Here is a 13,675-nt window from a genome sequence, read left to right as displayed (position 1 = left end):
TTCGACCTCTAATTTTTCTTGGTTTAAGGGTTCTATTTTACGCCGTTTTTTCGATGAAAACTGTAAAAAAGCGGTTATCTTTAAGGGTTTGAGGGCTCTACTAGAGATGCTCTAAGAACTAATACAAGGATCGCTGTTTCCATACAGCCACGTTTCTTACTATAGCAGTAAGTGAACAGAAAGACAAGGATTCAGCAAAAACAAAGAGCTATTCTGAACTTCTGATGCAGTATACACTATTCTTTGGTTCTGATTATTACTAGCTGGACAGGGGTCTTACATCACAAATTCCTATGATCCTATACAGAGTTCCTGTTGGTAACGAGAGTCAGATATCTGATAGACTGCCTAGTTTACTCTATGCAAGGATTCCAAAACCCTTCACCTATCGATTTTGTCAACTATATATGCCTTGACCGCTTCGGCTGGCATGTTGCAACAAACAACAGCTCATGTACAGGAACAAGTGATTCGACACTTGCCTTTATTGGTGTAGCATCTGATGCTGCTTGACAAGAATTTGTGCGTAGAGGAGCTCATTCCAGGAGTCCGGAACTCCGGGAAGGCACCAGTGGCTGCAGTCCTGGTATAGCTCTGGGGACTTGCGCTCTTCCTCGCTCAACTTATGCTTGCGGTAGACTGAAGGATGTCCCTCCTTCCTGTAGTCAGTCAACCTTGTAATGTTCAGGTAGGCCACTGGTGTTTTCATCCCATGGAGGACCTCCTCCAGAATGCTCATCTTCTGCGGGTATGGCATGAGGTACTGCTGGTTTGTTATCGGCTCAGTTTCCTTGTCGCAGCTGCCGCCTGAATTCCACTGCCCCCCACTGCACAAAAGAAACATACACATTTGCAGACATCAGTTGCTGTGATAAGTGATAACGATATGACACCGTGAACTGAACTTGTAGGAGATGAGATCAGAAAAGTCTCTACGAACCTGAAATGGGATGCTGAGTAGCCTCTGAAAAATACAGTTGTTTTCTTGGGATTTATATTGGAATCAACCCACTTGGCCCAGGTGTTAAGAGCTCTCCGGTAGGCATCATGGACATTCAGCTCACTGTATACTTGGTCGCCCTCTTGATAATAATCTTTCCTGTAGCATATTTGACATACTTGGAACGGTAAGGAACAATTTAAATGCAGAACACATCACATGAACATCTTTATTAAATCATACGGTGCCAATAAAAGCTTACCCAAGAGAAGTTTTCTCATGTGTCCACCAGTGCCCAGTATTGAAAACAATGACATCTGCATTCTTGTACCTCGAGGATGATCGATCGATTTTGTCAAGCCTAAGAGTTTCCTTTTTCTTTCCATGTGTGACATGCATCTCCCATTCCTGAACAAGGAAAGGGGAGCGGAAGAACTCCACAGTACAATTGTAGTCCTAGACAACATGAATTTACCACATAAGCTTTCATCCTAAATACTGAAACAACCTCAGATAGCAATTCTGAAGAAAAGCAGCAAAAACAGAACATGATATCAGGAAAGCACATAGCGGAAAATCCCCATGCTCATGCTCTGACTTGCTACATATAAAAATGTTTATGCTCTGATCTATTACATGTAGAATGTTATGCCCTGATCTGCCAATGGTTTGCTTCAATGGAATTTTGTTAGTGCTCCTATGTTCATGACAAAAATGTTCATGTTCTGATCTCATTGTTTTGCTTCAATGGAATTTTTTAATGCTCTAGTTCATGTATAGATGGCCAACAAAATGTATAGGAAGTGAATTGTAAAACTATGAGTTCAGAGACAGAGAAGGAAATATACAAATATACATGAAAGGTATGCTATGTTGTGCAAAATGTGAAGGGTCTGAGAATGTGAACTGAATAGAGTGAATGAAATGTGTTTATTTTGAATATCAGCCACGAATCTTAAAGCTTTGATGGGTGAGAAGAGGTGAAGGGGGCTGCCGGGCTGGTATTTTTGAAGAAAAGCACTCGCTGTATATTTGTCTGAAACAAGAGTACACAAATACCTATGGAGGGTAAAAATTCCTTCCAGAATTAAGATATTTTTTGTGGCTGGTGGTCCATAAAAGAATTTTGATCAAAGACGATCTGATTCATAGAGGCTCGGTGGGTCCTTATACGCGTCAGTTCTGTGATCAGGACGAAAACGATTGACCATTTTTTTTATTGCTCCCTGATGTGATATGTACGGAGAGTAATCAACTGTGTTTTTTGTCCAGAACTTTGCCTACAAATGGAGATGAACTCTTTGATGTATGGGTGCATAATTTTGTTGGGAAGGACAGGGGTTTGATTTTTGTGGGGACTGCATCGCTGTTATGGTGTGTATGGAAACTGCGTAATGCTGCATGTTTTGAGCACAAAGCAACTAGTGCATCCCAATGAAGTTATTTATTTCTTTGCCGGTTGAGCATTACAATCTTGGGCTGTATTGCAGAAAATGAGGCAAGTAAACTGATGGTGATCCGCGGATCTCGGCTGATGGAGCAAAATTGGAATTCGCAAAATTGAACAGGAAGTCTTCAACACCGTGAAAAGATGGAGGAAAGCAACGCCCATACTCCAGTAGACGCCACCGTAGTTGTAGTTCGTTGTTTTGGCTATCTAATTCTACTTTCCGGTTGTTGTTAAGAATGATGAGTTACTTTTCTGTCTGTTATCAAGATTATTTACAGTTAACTTGGTTCCTATTAATAGAAATCAGTGGGCAGACCCTTTCTAAAAATAAAATGATCCTAAATGCTGAAACAAGCTCAGATAGCAACTTTAAAGGAAAGCAGCAGAAAACAGAACATGGCATAATCGCATAAGAAAGGCAATTGTGCATAGCTACCTGAAATACGAAGGAGTAGGAGCCCTCAGCCCTGAACTTGTGGTTCCCAGATACCTCAAATACCCTCCTCTTGTCTTTGATCGAATTCCTCAAGATGCAAACAAGCGACTCCCACATGTTCCTGTTGAGTGAATCGCCAACGAACACGAGCCGCTTTCCTCTCAGTCTCTCCAGCATATCAGTCGGGTTCAACCTAAGAAAAGCATCGGCATCATGCCATCAGATAACTGAATCTGTCACGCATGAAGAGCTAACTGAATTCAGACACGCAAACTGCATGGGTGTTCAGGTAACTGTGCTCACCTTGGGATGCTGCATCCGCTGGGCTGCCACCGGAGTCTCTGGTAGGCTTTATCGGGGCGGCCGTTGAGGTGGCAGTTGAAGGACTCGTCGACGTGAGGGCATGATCCCTCCGGGTACAGAGGGTACGAGTCATCCCGGACCCAGTCGCCATAGAACATGTCACATCTGCCCATCGCCTCGATCCAGTGAAGCTTCTTCGTCTGACCACCGGCATTGGCAGCCTCCTTCGCAGGATGACCGTTCCCCGCGCTGCTGTTGGTGGCCTGTGCTGCGTGGCCTTTCACCAAACTGGCACTCCCTTGCGAAGCAGCAGCAGTGGCTTCCTTGTGCGTAGTCTTCGTACTGTTGCGTCCACCTGAAGCAACAGAAGCAGCTCTGTTTCCACTCTGCTGCTGGTTGTTGCCGGGCGCCGAATCTTGAGCAGTGTGGTTGTTCTTCCCTGGATGCCCCCTTCTATGAGGCGCAGCAACGTTGCGCATCCCTGTAAGTGCACTGCGAGTCTGATTGACGAATGGAATCGCCGTCCCATTGCTCGCCGCTGAAGTTGCATTCACCTCGGAGCCGTTGACACGAACAGGCGTACCTCCTTGCGCCGTGGTGCCATTCTGGGCTGAACCGCCGATCGTGGCTCCAGCCCCGGCCCCAGCCTTCGCCTCAGCAGCTGCGACCCCTGAGGAATTGTTGGCCGCGGCAGCGGCGATACCTGACGAATTGCTGGCCGGTTCACCGCCTCCCGCGTGATCACTGGGCGGCGCGTCGCTCCGCACCGACGAAGCAGTAGCGTTGCCGGTCGCGGAGTTGTCGGTGCGAACTCGTCCCGAATTGCCGCCTGGTACCCCGCCTCGGGCTCCCGATTGCTCGGCAGGACTGGAGCCGTTGGTCCGCGCCCGCGCACCGCCCACCGCCGCAGTAGCGTTACTGGGCGCGGAGTTGCCGGTGCGAACTCCTCCCGAATCGCCGCCTCCGGATTGCTCGCTCGGGCGAACCGCGCTGGACCCGTTGGTCCCGGCCCGCCCGCCGCCCGCCGCGAGCCCGCCACTGCCCGGCCCGCTCCGCCTCGCCGCGACGAAGCCGGGACCAGGAGGCCCCGGGAAGGAGGAGGAGTTGGCGGGGAAGAGGGAGGAGAAGAATCCCGAGACCTGCGCGCGGTAGGGCGAGGAGGAGGCGAGGACGCCGTCGAGCCACGCGGCGGAGTGCGACGAGGGCGGGGGCGCGGGGAGCGAGGGCGCGAAGGCGAGGAAGGCCGCGAACCCGGCGAAGGCGAGCGCCACGCCGTAGATGCAGAGCCTGGCCCGCCGCGCCCCCGCGAGTCCTCCCGCTCCGAGGTGGTCGGCCACGCCGCCGCCGTGGCCCCTCCACGCGGCGCCCTTCATCCGATCGCGCCCGCCCCGCCGCGGGGCTGCTGGGGAGGGGAACTGCCGGGGGGTTTAGGGGCCGCCGGTCCGGGGTCGGGGGTGGGCCGCGGTTGGTTTTGGTCAGCGCTGCCTGCTGCGGGCTGCTTTGTAGGGAGGAGGAGGAGGAGGAGGGGGCGGTGGCGGTGGTGGCGGTGACGGCGAGCGGGCGCGGGTGCGGGTTGGGAGCGAAACCAACCGATCTCTTGTGCGTGGGGGGGCTTTTGAATCCCCTCCGGTCCCGTCTCGCGTTTCTCTGGGTTTTGTGTGGGCCCCACGCCGCCGCGATGACCGCTCGGCTCGGGGTCGGGGTTACCTGACGACGACGATGATGATGATGATGGGCTGTCAACGCACGCAAGTCAAATCCCGTTACGTTTCTTCGTCGGGACGGAATAGTGGTGTATATTTGGTCGCCGCTTGCGTGATCTGATCGCGCTTACCGTCGGCAAGAAAATGGGTGCCGTTAATCTTTGCCCAAGTAAACATGCTTATGTGCATTTATTTCCCTCGGCATAAGAAGTACTAAACATGGTTTTTCCATGATTAAAGGAGATACACTGTGTGGTCATGTGAGGAAAGTAATCACTGCGTTACCATCCCAGACCATGGCTAAAACAAGAGTACATACAATGCTGGTCTTATTTCCGGGATCTCAGCAAAATGAGGAACGCCGTGATTCCAGATGGATAGCATTACTAAAAAAAGAGTGAATTCCAGTTTTTATCCCTTACTTTAACATTTTTTACACTAATTACCTCATTTAACAAATTTTCGTCCAAATTACCCCATTTAACAAAAAAAATGCCAGTTTTTACTCAAGTAATTCTTTTTATAGCGATCTGCCAGCTAACTCCCTATTCCTCTTGGCGTTTTTTTCAATGCTCGAACCGGTCACTTGGTTTAGCCACGCCTGATTTTGTTGTTGTTGTAGTTGTCAGGTGTATGTGTGCACCACATCGCAGGAAAGACAACAGTTATCTTGAGCGATCAAGTACATTTAATTTTGCATTGTGTTTGTTGTGGTTCGTAGGTTTAATGTGATGATATTTTAGTTTTCTTCCTAGATGCAAAACATCGGATGAAGCATTTATTTTACGCTTTGGTAAATCATTTAGAAAAACATCACATTCTATTTTACAGATCTGGAGTGTTATCGTCGAACATGTGTTTTTTAGTAGGACTCTAATGATGTGTCAATTTAAAATTAGTACTACAAATTATTAACATAATAGGATGGGATTTTCTGCTTTAATATATGCTTGGGCACTTAGTCTTGACTCTCGAGTAAAACACTATTGTTGGAAGAAGGCTGTTACAAATTAAAAGAGGTAAAACCAGTCAAAGTTGTCACTAAATGAGGTAATCTGGATGAAAATTTGTTAAATGGATAACTAATGTCAAATATGCTAAATTAGGGGGTAAAAACCGGAATTCACTCGAAAAAAATGACTTGAAAATTGCGTTTACCTTCGTCAAGAAAAAGTGTGTCGTTAATTTTTGCCCAAGTAAACATGAGTTTATTTCCCTCGACAAAAGAAATACACATGTAAGTATTTTCCATGATCAAAGGAGATATTGTATGATCATGTGATCAAAGGAGATACTGTACCATCCCAGACCATGGCTAAAACAAGAGTACGTTCGATGGTAGTCTTATTTCCGGAATCTCAGCAAATGAGGAACGCCGTGATTCCCGATGGATAGCGTTACTAAAGAAACGAGTGAATTCCAGTTTTTATCCCTTACTTTAACACTTCGTGATTCCAAATGAATAGTGTTACATTATTATTATTATTTGAGGACTGCTCATCATGTCTACCACGTGGTAAATGGATACTGTTATAGGAGTCAAATGGATGGTTAGAGGAAAAGTGGATAGTATTATATGAGTCAAATGTATGCACTTGTCAAAATCCAAAGTCACATTAAATGAATAACATTGCTGCTGAGCGGGTCCATAGACGCAGCCTTCATATTTCGGGACGACACATAGGAGTTGCGGTCTTCATATCTTGGGACCATTTATTAGTATAACATCACTATTTTTCAATCTACAATACATATTCAGTTAGACCTGAGCACCCTAATAAGGGTTTGGATGATGATGAGCACAACAGGAAGGATAAGGACGATTTTGACAGGATACCGATTTCGACGATGATTTTAGATTCTCGGTGCTATCTCCGACCCTGATTCCTGCTTCGGGGAGCCAATTCCGGTGGCAGCAAATTGATTCCAACGACAATACTCGAATTGTGAGAAGCACTTATGACAATCATCCACCCATCTAATGCTTCTGACAATTTAAAACATCGATGTTGAGTTCACTCCTCCACGCATCACATATCTTGCATGCCGAGCAGTCGACTGTTTTCAATAAAAAATTATGATAATTGGATGGTGCAATTTTTTTCCTAATGTTGCACATCGACATGCTCCTCCTTCGAGAACAACATTTCGTCCACGAGCGGCGAGAAAGAAAGTGAAAGTTGTGAGAGGCGAGAACGAAAGTGGAGGTTGTGGGCAATGAGAAAGGAAGTAGAGGTTGTGACTCTTTTTATAGTTGGGGCGGCGGACGAAGGGAAATAGCCACGGGCCAACGCGAGAGGCGAGGCGGGAGGTGAAACTTCCCTCCCACATGAGTGATTGACGGACGGCGGGCACTCCAAGCCAGCGCCGACGGCCTCCTAATATAGAGGCTGGCGGCCTTGATATGGAGCTCCCTTAAAAAAATATTGTGATTTGGTGCAGTATGGTGGCCCTACATGAGTGTCATTTTGACCCAAAAAATATCATATTGACGGTTATTATGGTGATCAATGCCTTATGATGACTTTATTAGAGTAGCTCTTAAATCAACTATATCAAAGTAGGCATACCTATTGAATATGGAACTTGCTCATATGGATATGGGGGCCACCATGGCCACTCGAGGAGCTTAAGGGGGGCAACCTGGGCCATGCCCCCAAGCTCATATGAAAATGTGTGTGCATCCTTTGGTAACCTGCCTATTTGTCCACTACAAAATTCACCCAAAATCAATTAAGTTCCCCCCCCCCCCCCCCGATTTCTTGTCAAGCTCCGCCACAGACGACAGCTATGTGGAAACACAAAGTCGTCATAATGCGGTCTTCATATTTTTGTTTCTTTTGGGTCCCACTTATCATAGACTACAATGGTTCTGCCCAAAACATCGATTTCAATCACAACCTCAACACGAGTTTTCCAGTACATGATTAAACATGGATTTCAACTAGGATTTCAACATAGATTTACCCCATGAATTACAAAATGCAGATTCTAAACATGGGCTCTTCAACCTCTTACGAGTGACCTCGCATACAAGGGAAGCTTCAGTTGCCATGACTCCGCAGCCACGCAGTCCATGAACGCACGCGAGTCCTGGATGTTGCATAAGGACAGAGTCTTGAAAGTCAGCGTGAGCGCGGCGGCTATTTATGCGGCAATGGCCATCAAAATGTGGTCTAAGTACTCAAGGGCAGCGGGAAGGTGGGTGTGGCGTACAACTGGTTCATCCTTAAGGAGAACGTCCTCCTTGACCCACTCTGAGAACTCACTCTCTCTCCTCCTCCCTCTCCCTCCCTCTCTCTCTCTCTCTCTCTCTCTCTCTCTCTCTCGCTCTCTCTCCCTCCCTCCCTCCCTCCCTCTCTCTCTCTCTCGGAAGGGCACAACCGCACCGACATGGTAATGGAAGAAGAGAGAGTGACAACCGTCGAAAGGGGATGATGGGTGGTGAATGCACCAACAACAAAAATGGGGGGAGAAGGTGAATGTGGTCGCACCAATGAAGAAGGGTGATGAGGGCTATAAACCGACGAATGAGCATGCTCCGACGAGAAATAAGGGTGAGATTTGCCACATTTGGATGAGAAACACAACGATGATCATTAACAACATTGACAGGGATGAAAGCGGCAGCCATACGAACGGTCGTACCATTGACCGTGTTGCATGTGGGAGGTAGTTGTCGGCTGAAACTTTCCTCCCGCAAGCGGTTGCGAATGAAGGCCACTCCATATCAACATCCTCAACCTTCAAATATGGAGTCCAAAGGCCGACAGCGACTCTATAAGAGTACCTTTTTGAACAAAATCGATTATTATAGCGAACATGCAGATATGATGGCTTTCTTAGAGTTGCTCTTAGGAGTGCGGACGTTTGGAGCTCGGCCTCCATGGAGGCCGAAATTTTTGAATAATTTAAAATTCAAATTTTTTGGTTTAAAAAAAAATCTAAAAAAAATATGGAAGTAAAGAAGGATGTTATGTGTATGTGTGCAAAAATTTAGGATGAAATACCTTGAAATACGATCTGCACAAAAAAGACAAATTCATGGCCTGAAACGATGAATAGTGTCATGTGTAAAAAAGCCTCAGATTTGTCTTTTTTGCACAGCCCTCATTTCAATGTATTTTTTCTGAAAATTTACACACATGTGTGTTACACCTTCACTTATCCATGTATTTTTTTCAGAATCTTTTATGAATTTTCATAAAATTTGAGTTTCAAATTTAAAGGCCTCCATAGAGCTCGGGAGCCAAAAGCAATTTCCGTGCTCTTAGTCTTGTTTTCTTTTTTTCTTCGAGCTCTGCCACGGACTACTAGTACCACACGAGGACATGTCAGGATTGAGATTAATAACAGCTTTATGCATCAATATGTGCGTCGTTGACATAGCATCTACACTAAACTACTCTGTATAGCAGCAGGCGGTCATGCACTGGGTGCACCATGTTAGTAGTTAGCGCCGTTGGCTTGCTGCAAAGGGGACTAAGAAAACGAAAACGAAACAGAGGAAGAAGAAGAAGCAGGTCAGATCAGATCAGATCAGATCGAAATCGAAATCGTCCATCGAGCAGGCGTACTCCTCCACTCCACCCGCGCCCCTCCGCGTGCGGGAGTGCTTCCATCGTCGACTGTTCGGCCGTGGCACACTCACTCGCTCCTGGTCCGTACGGGCAGCCGGCCGTCTCCATCGGCGCACTGCGATCAGATGGGATCACGCCAATGCCGGCCGCAGGTCAGAGCTAGAATTAAGCCGGCCGATCTGATCTACGTTTGCATTTTTTAAATTATTCTGCGGATGCCATGCTCAAACGTCTGTGCGGTTCATGAGTTGAACCATACGCACGCCACGTACTACACGGCGGAAAAGGTACGAAAGGTTGCGAGCTCCCGTAGGGAGGAAGCAGTAGGGCTCTGCGTTACTGCGCCATGCTTGTCTAGAGTTACATATTTTGTGTTTGTTTTAGGAAAAAGTCGAAAATAAACCTCTAGACTCGTAGAGGCTAGCGAAATCGAACCCTAATGTCCAAATCCCTGAAATTAGCACTCTGAACTCTCAAATCCCAGTCTAAATTAAACCCTGGAGTGGTTTTGGGCAGAAAAACGCTTACGTGGCATAGTCAACCGGGATTCTTTGACTGATGGGCCCATGCTGACAGATGGGGCCGTTGTAAGTGGGATAAATTGATTGGGGATTTCTCGTCGGCGGCGACAGGGGCGATTGGGGATTCTCTTCTCAGCTAGGGTTTGCATGGCGGCGACAGGGGCGATTGGGGATTCTCTTCTCAGCTAGGGTTTGCACGGCAGCGACACGGGTGATTGGGGATTTCTCGTCGGCGTACGGCGGTGGGCAGCGCGATGTCGTGGTCATCGGGGTCTTCCTCTGCCCCCGGCTTCGGTCGTGCGTCTGGTAGGCAGGGCATGGATGCGATGTCGCCGGTCCCATACCGCCAGGGAGCTATGGAGCATGAGCCGACGAAGATGTGCCACTGCAACCCAAGGAGGAAGGCACCTAGATGGATTTCGTGGAGCGAGATGAATCCAGGGCGGCGGTATTATGCGTGCCTGGATGCAATGGTCAGTTTCCCACAATTTTTGCTAGCATTTGTGTTCTTCGTCTATTTGCTGATTGATTTGTTTTGCAATTGAATAGCATGGTGTAATGTGTACTGGTTTATGAATTGAAATGAACAACAGATGATATATGAGTCATAAACAAGATAGGTGCAATGAACAATAGAATCTGCAATACATGATATGATCTCCATCAGGTTCTTACAACCACAAAAGCATCAGGCTTGCATCAGTTCTTACAACCACAAAAGCATCAGGTGCTACATCAGTTCTTACAACCACAAAAGCATCAGGTGTTACATCAGTAGTTACCACTGCAAGTGAAGTATGAGTAAGATGGAATTGAAGAAGCAGATCTTCCCCTCTTTGCTCCTCTTCCTCTGCCTCTCACAACTGCAGTTCTTGGTGCTGGAGCAGCTTGAGAAGGACCTGCTGCAGTTCTTGGTGCTGGAGCTTGAGATGCAGGTTGAGAGCTAGATGATCGAGGAACATGAGAGCTAGTAACATTGCCAGTAGTATCCTGGAAACATTGGCACTAATGTCAGTCATTCACAGCAATGAAAAATTATGAAAAATCATCTGAAAATAGTTATATTACCTCTGTTCTGGATCTTTTCTTGGCAGTCTTCACTAGATGGACATTTTTCTTCTTGCCTTTCTCTGAATTCTTTTTACAACCAGACTTGTTGTGCCCTGCTGTGCCACACATTGAACAGACTATAATTGTGCCATGTTTGCTCATTTTCCTGCCCACTGGTTTCTCATGCTCTTCCCTCTTCCTTGCATTCTTTTTGGGCCTCCCTAGCATCCTAACATAACCAGGTGCTTGTGGCCTAGGATTAGCAGAAATAGGCCACATCTCCTCACCCTCCACAGGTTCCAAGCAGTGGTCATAAATTCTGTTGGATGTTTCAATGTTGTAGCAAGGATCAATGTAGTCATCCACTTGTTTCTTGCACTTGTATATTGATGCTATGGCATGAGAGCAAGGTAGGCCAGAGAGCTGGAAGTAACCACAAGAGCAAGTTCTTTTCTACAAACTGACTGTGTATTGCCTTCTTCTCCCAATGATCAACTTGACTTCATATCCATCTTTGCCATTCCAGAGCACCTCCATGAACTGGGTTCTTGCTATGCTTGCTTGCAATTTTTTAAATATGCTAGGGCATATTTTTCCTTGAAAATTTTCACCTTTTTCCCTCTGCTCCTGAATCCTAGTGAATATTTTCTTTCTTATTTTCTCTTGCATGGAAATTATTGGATAGAACCTTGCATCCACAATTGCATGATTGAAAGACTCACACAAATTGTTGTCCACTGATTCACACTTGGAACCAACAGGAAAATATGCCCTAGCCCAATGTGTGGGATCTGTTTTCATCATATCCTTGACACCATATGGTGTTTCTTGTGCAAGTTTGGCTTTGTAGTAGTTGAAATCTTGGAGGTTAGTTGCTTTGGCAACTGCCCAAAAAAATTTCTGTCACTCATGTGCCCGGTGCTTCTTTCTCCAGTTAGCATAGATATGCCTAGCACACATTCCGGGCTCTGCATTTGGCAGATAATTACTCATGGCATTTATCAGTCCCTTTTGCTGATCTGAGATGAATACCCAACCATCTCCATTGTTGTTAATATCCAGATCTTTAATAAGCAGTCCAATAAACCATTTCCATGACTCATTTGTTTCTTGCTCAACTACAGCCCAAGCCAATGGATACATCTGATTGTTGGCATGTCTGGCTATAGCACAAAGTAGTTCACCCTTCACAACTCCTTTGAAGAAACATCCATCTAATCCAATTACCTTCCTGCAACCAGCTTTAAATCCTTCCTTCAATGCCTTAAAGCATACATAGAAGCTCTGGAAAACATTTTGATCCATGATTTTTGGATCCAAACACACAGCCACAGTACTACCTGGATTACTCCTAAGAAGCTCCAACTGATAGTCAAAAACCCTGGTGTATTCATTCTTCAACCCACACATTAGTCTGTCCATAACAATCTTCTTTGCATGCTTGCATTTTGAGGTGGATACATCAGCAAACATATCTTGCAACACAGTGGCTTTCATGTTGTCAATCTTCCACATTGGATTTGCAAGTATAAAGTGTTCATACCTTTGTGCAATAACCTTGGAGGTCACAAGTTTGTTCTCTCTGTTTTGGGCACAATGGTGTTCATCATTCAATGTAATGACTTGGAATCTGCTTGTCCTTGATGTCTTTGCTGCATAAATCAACCAAGGACAGCCATCCCAGCCACACTTAGCCCTCACTCTGTCTGACTCTGATTTTTTGAACACAATGCTTCTTTTTTGTCACAGCCCATATCTCCTCAGTGCTTTCACAAATTGGTTCTTGCTTCTAAAGACCATTGACAACTCAAACTTTGGAATGTCTGTGTCATTCTTGTATCTTGGAAACCTGCTCTTCCTCCTCACTGAATTTCCATCTGAATCTTCACTGTAAGAGTAGTCCTCATCTGATGAATCATAGTTCCAGTCCTTCTCATCTCCATCCAGCTGTTCCTCCATGTTTGCAATCAAATTAATTGGGACTGCTTCAGTGAGATCTCTTCCAATCCAACTTTTAGTATCCTTCATTTTTTAAATTTCCTGGCATGCCTTCTTAGCTATACCACTTTTGAACCTTCACTACTGTCCTCACTATGAGGCATGTATTCAGGGTCACTGTCACTGTCTTCACTGTGTTCACTGTCAGCAACTGGAGCTGACATCAAAGGTTGTTGTGCAGCAACAGGAATTGGGCTTACATCAGCAGTTTGTGGCATTGCATCAGAAACAGAAGCTTGACTTGGATTGCAAAGTTGGGAAAACACAGGCTCATCAATATCAGTGGCCACTGGATGTCTCCTTGCTATTGAATGCTTCACAGGACTAGAAATTATTTCAGTAATAACACCTCTGTCATCAGGAACTAGAACAACATCTTCAGAGTCAGCTTCAGCAGTCATGACAGGAGGTTGATCATCACTAATATGCATTTCATCCTCAAAATCACTGCAGCTACTACTATCCTCAGTATCCTCCTCCCCCTGATACTCAACATAAATACCAGCCACTCCTCCAACACATATATACTCACCCATCTCAACACATTTCCTATCATCATTCAAGAATACCAATCCATCTACCAGAGCTTTCCCAGGAATGAGAAAATAAATCTTCATTGATTCTTTCAGCTGCACATGATCCTTCAAGTACCCTTTTACTTCCTGCAATGATAGTTTGTCCCTCTCGATTTCTG

The 13,675-nt window shown here is 46.0% G+C and overlaps 1 protein-coding gene across 1 annotated transcript; it reads right to left on the bottom strand.

Annotated features, from left to right (window-relative positions):
• Window positions 1–209: 209 nt before the first annotated feature.
• On the bottom strand, window positions 210–4,728 carry LOC123402809 (protein trichome birefringence-like). Its single transcript, XM_045096769.1, has 5 exons — window positions 3,130–4,728; window positions 2,827–3,019; window positions 1,203–1,396; window positions 941–1,099; window positions 210–827 (listed from the first exon to the last, which is right to left on the bottom strand). Exons 1-5 carry the CDS (start codon window positions 4,500–4,502, stop codon window positions 485–487), a joined length of 2,262 nt encoding a protein of 753 aa, XP_044952704.1. The 5' UTR covers window positions 4,503–4,728; the 3' UTR covers window positions 210–484.
• Between the last annotated feature and the right edge of the window lie 8,947 nt (window positions 4,729–13,675).

Source organism: Hordeum vulgare, chromosome 6H (assembly GCF_904849725.1).
Source record: "Hordeum vulgare subsp. vulgare chromosome 6H, MorexV3_pseudomolecules_assembly, whole genome shotgun sequence".
Classification (NCBI taxonomy): Eukaryota; Viridiplantae; Streptophyta; class Magnoliopsida; order Poales; family Poaceae; genus Hordeum; species Hordeum vulgare.
This window is presented reverse-complemented; position numbering and strand designations above follow the sequence as displayed.

What these genes read in the sequence shown, in the direction of transcription:
- LOC123402809 (XM_045096769.1), bottom strand. Translation starts at nt 4,502, where the DNA reads ATGAAGGGCGCCGCGTGGAGGGGCCACGGCGGCGGCGTGGCCGACCAC. An exon ending in AGCGGATGCAGCATCCCAAG is followed by an intron (nt 3,020 to 3,129) that starts GTGAGCACAGTT and finishes TGCTTTTCTTAG; the next exon opens with GTTGAACCCGACTGATATGC. An exon ending in CCTACTCCTTCGTATTTCAG is followed by an intron (nt 1,397 to 2,826) that starts GTAGCTATGCAC and finishes CATGTTGTCTAG; the next exon opens with GACTACAATTGTACTGTGGA.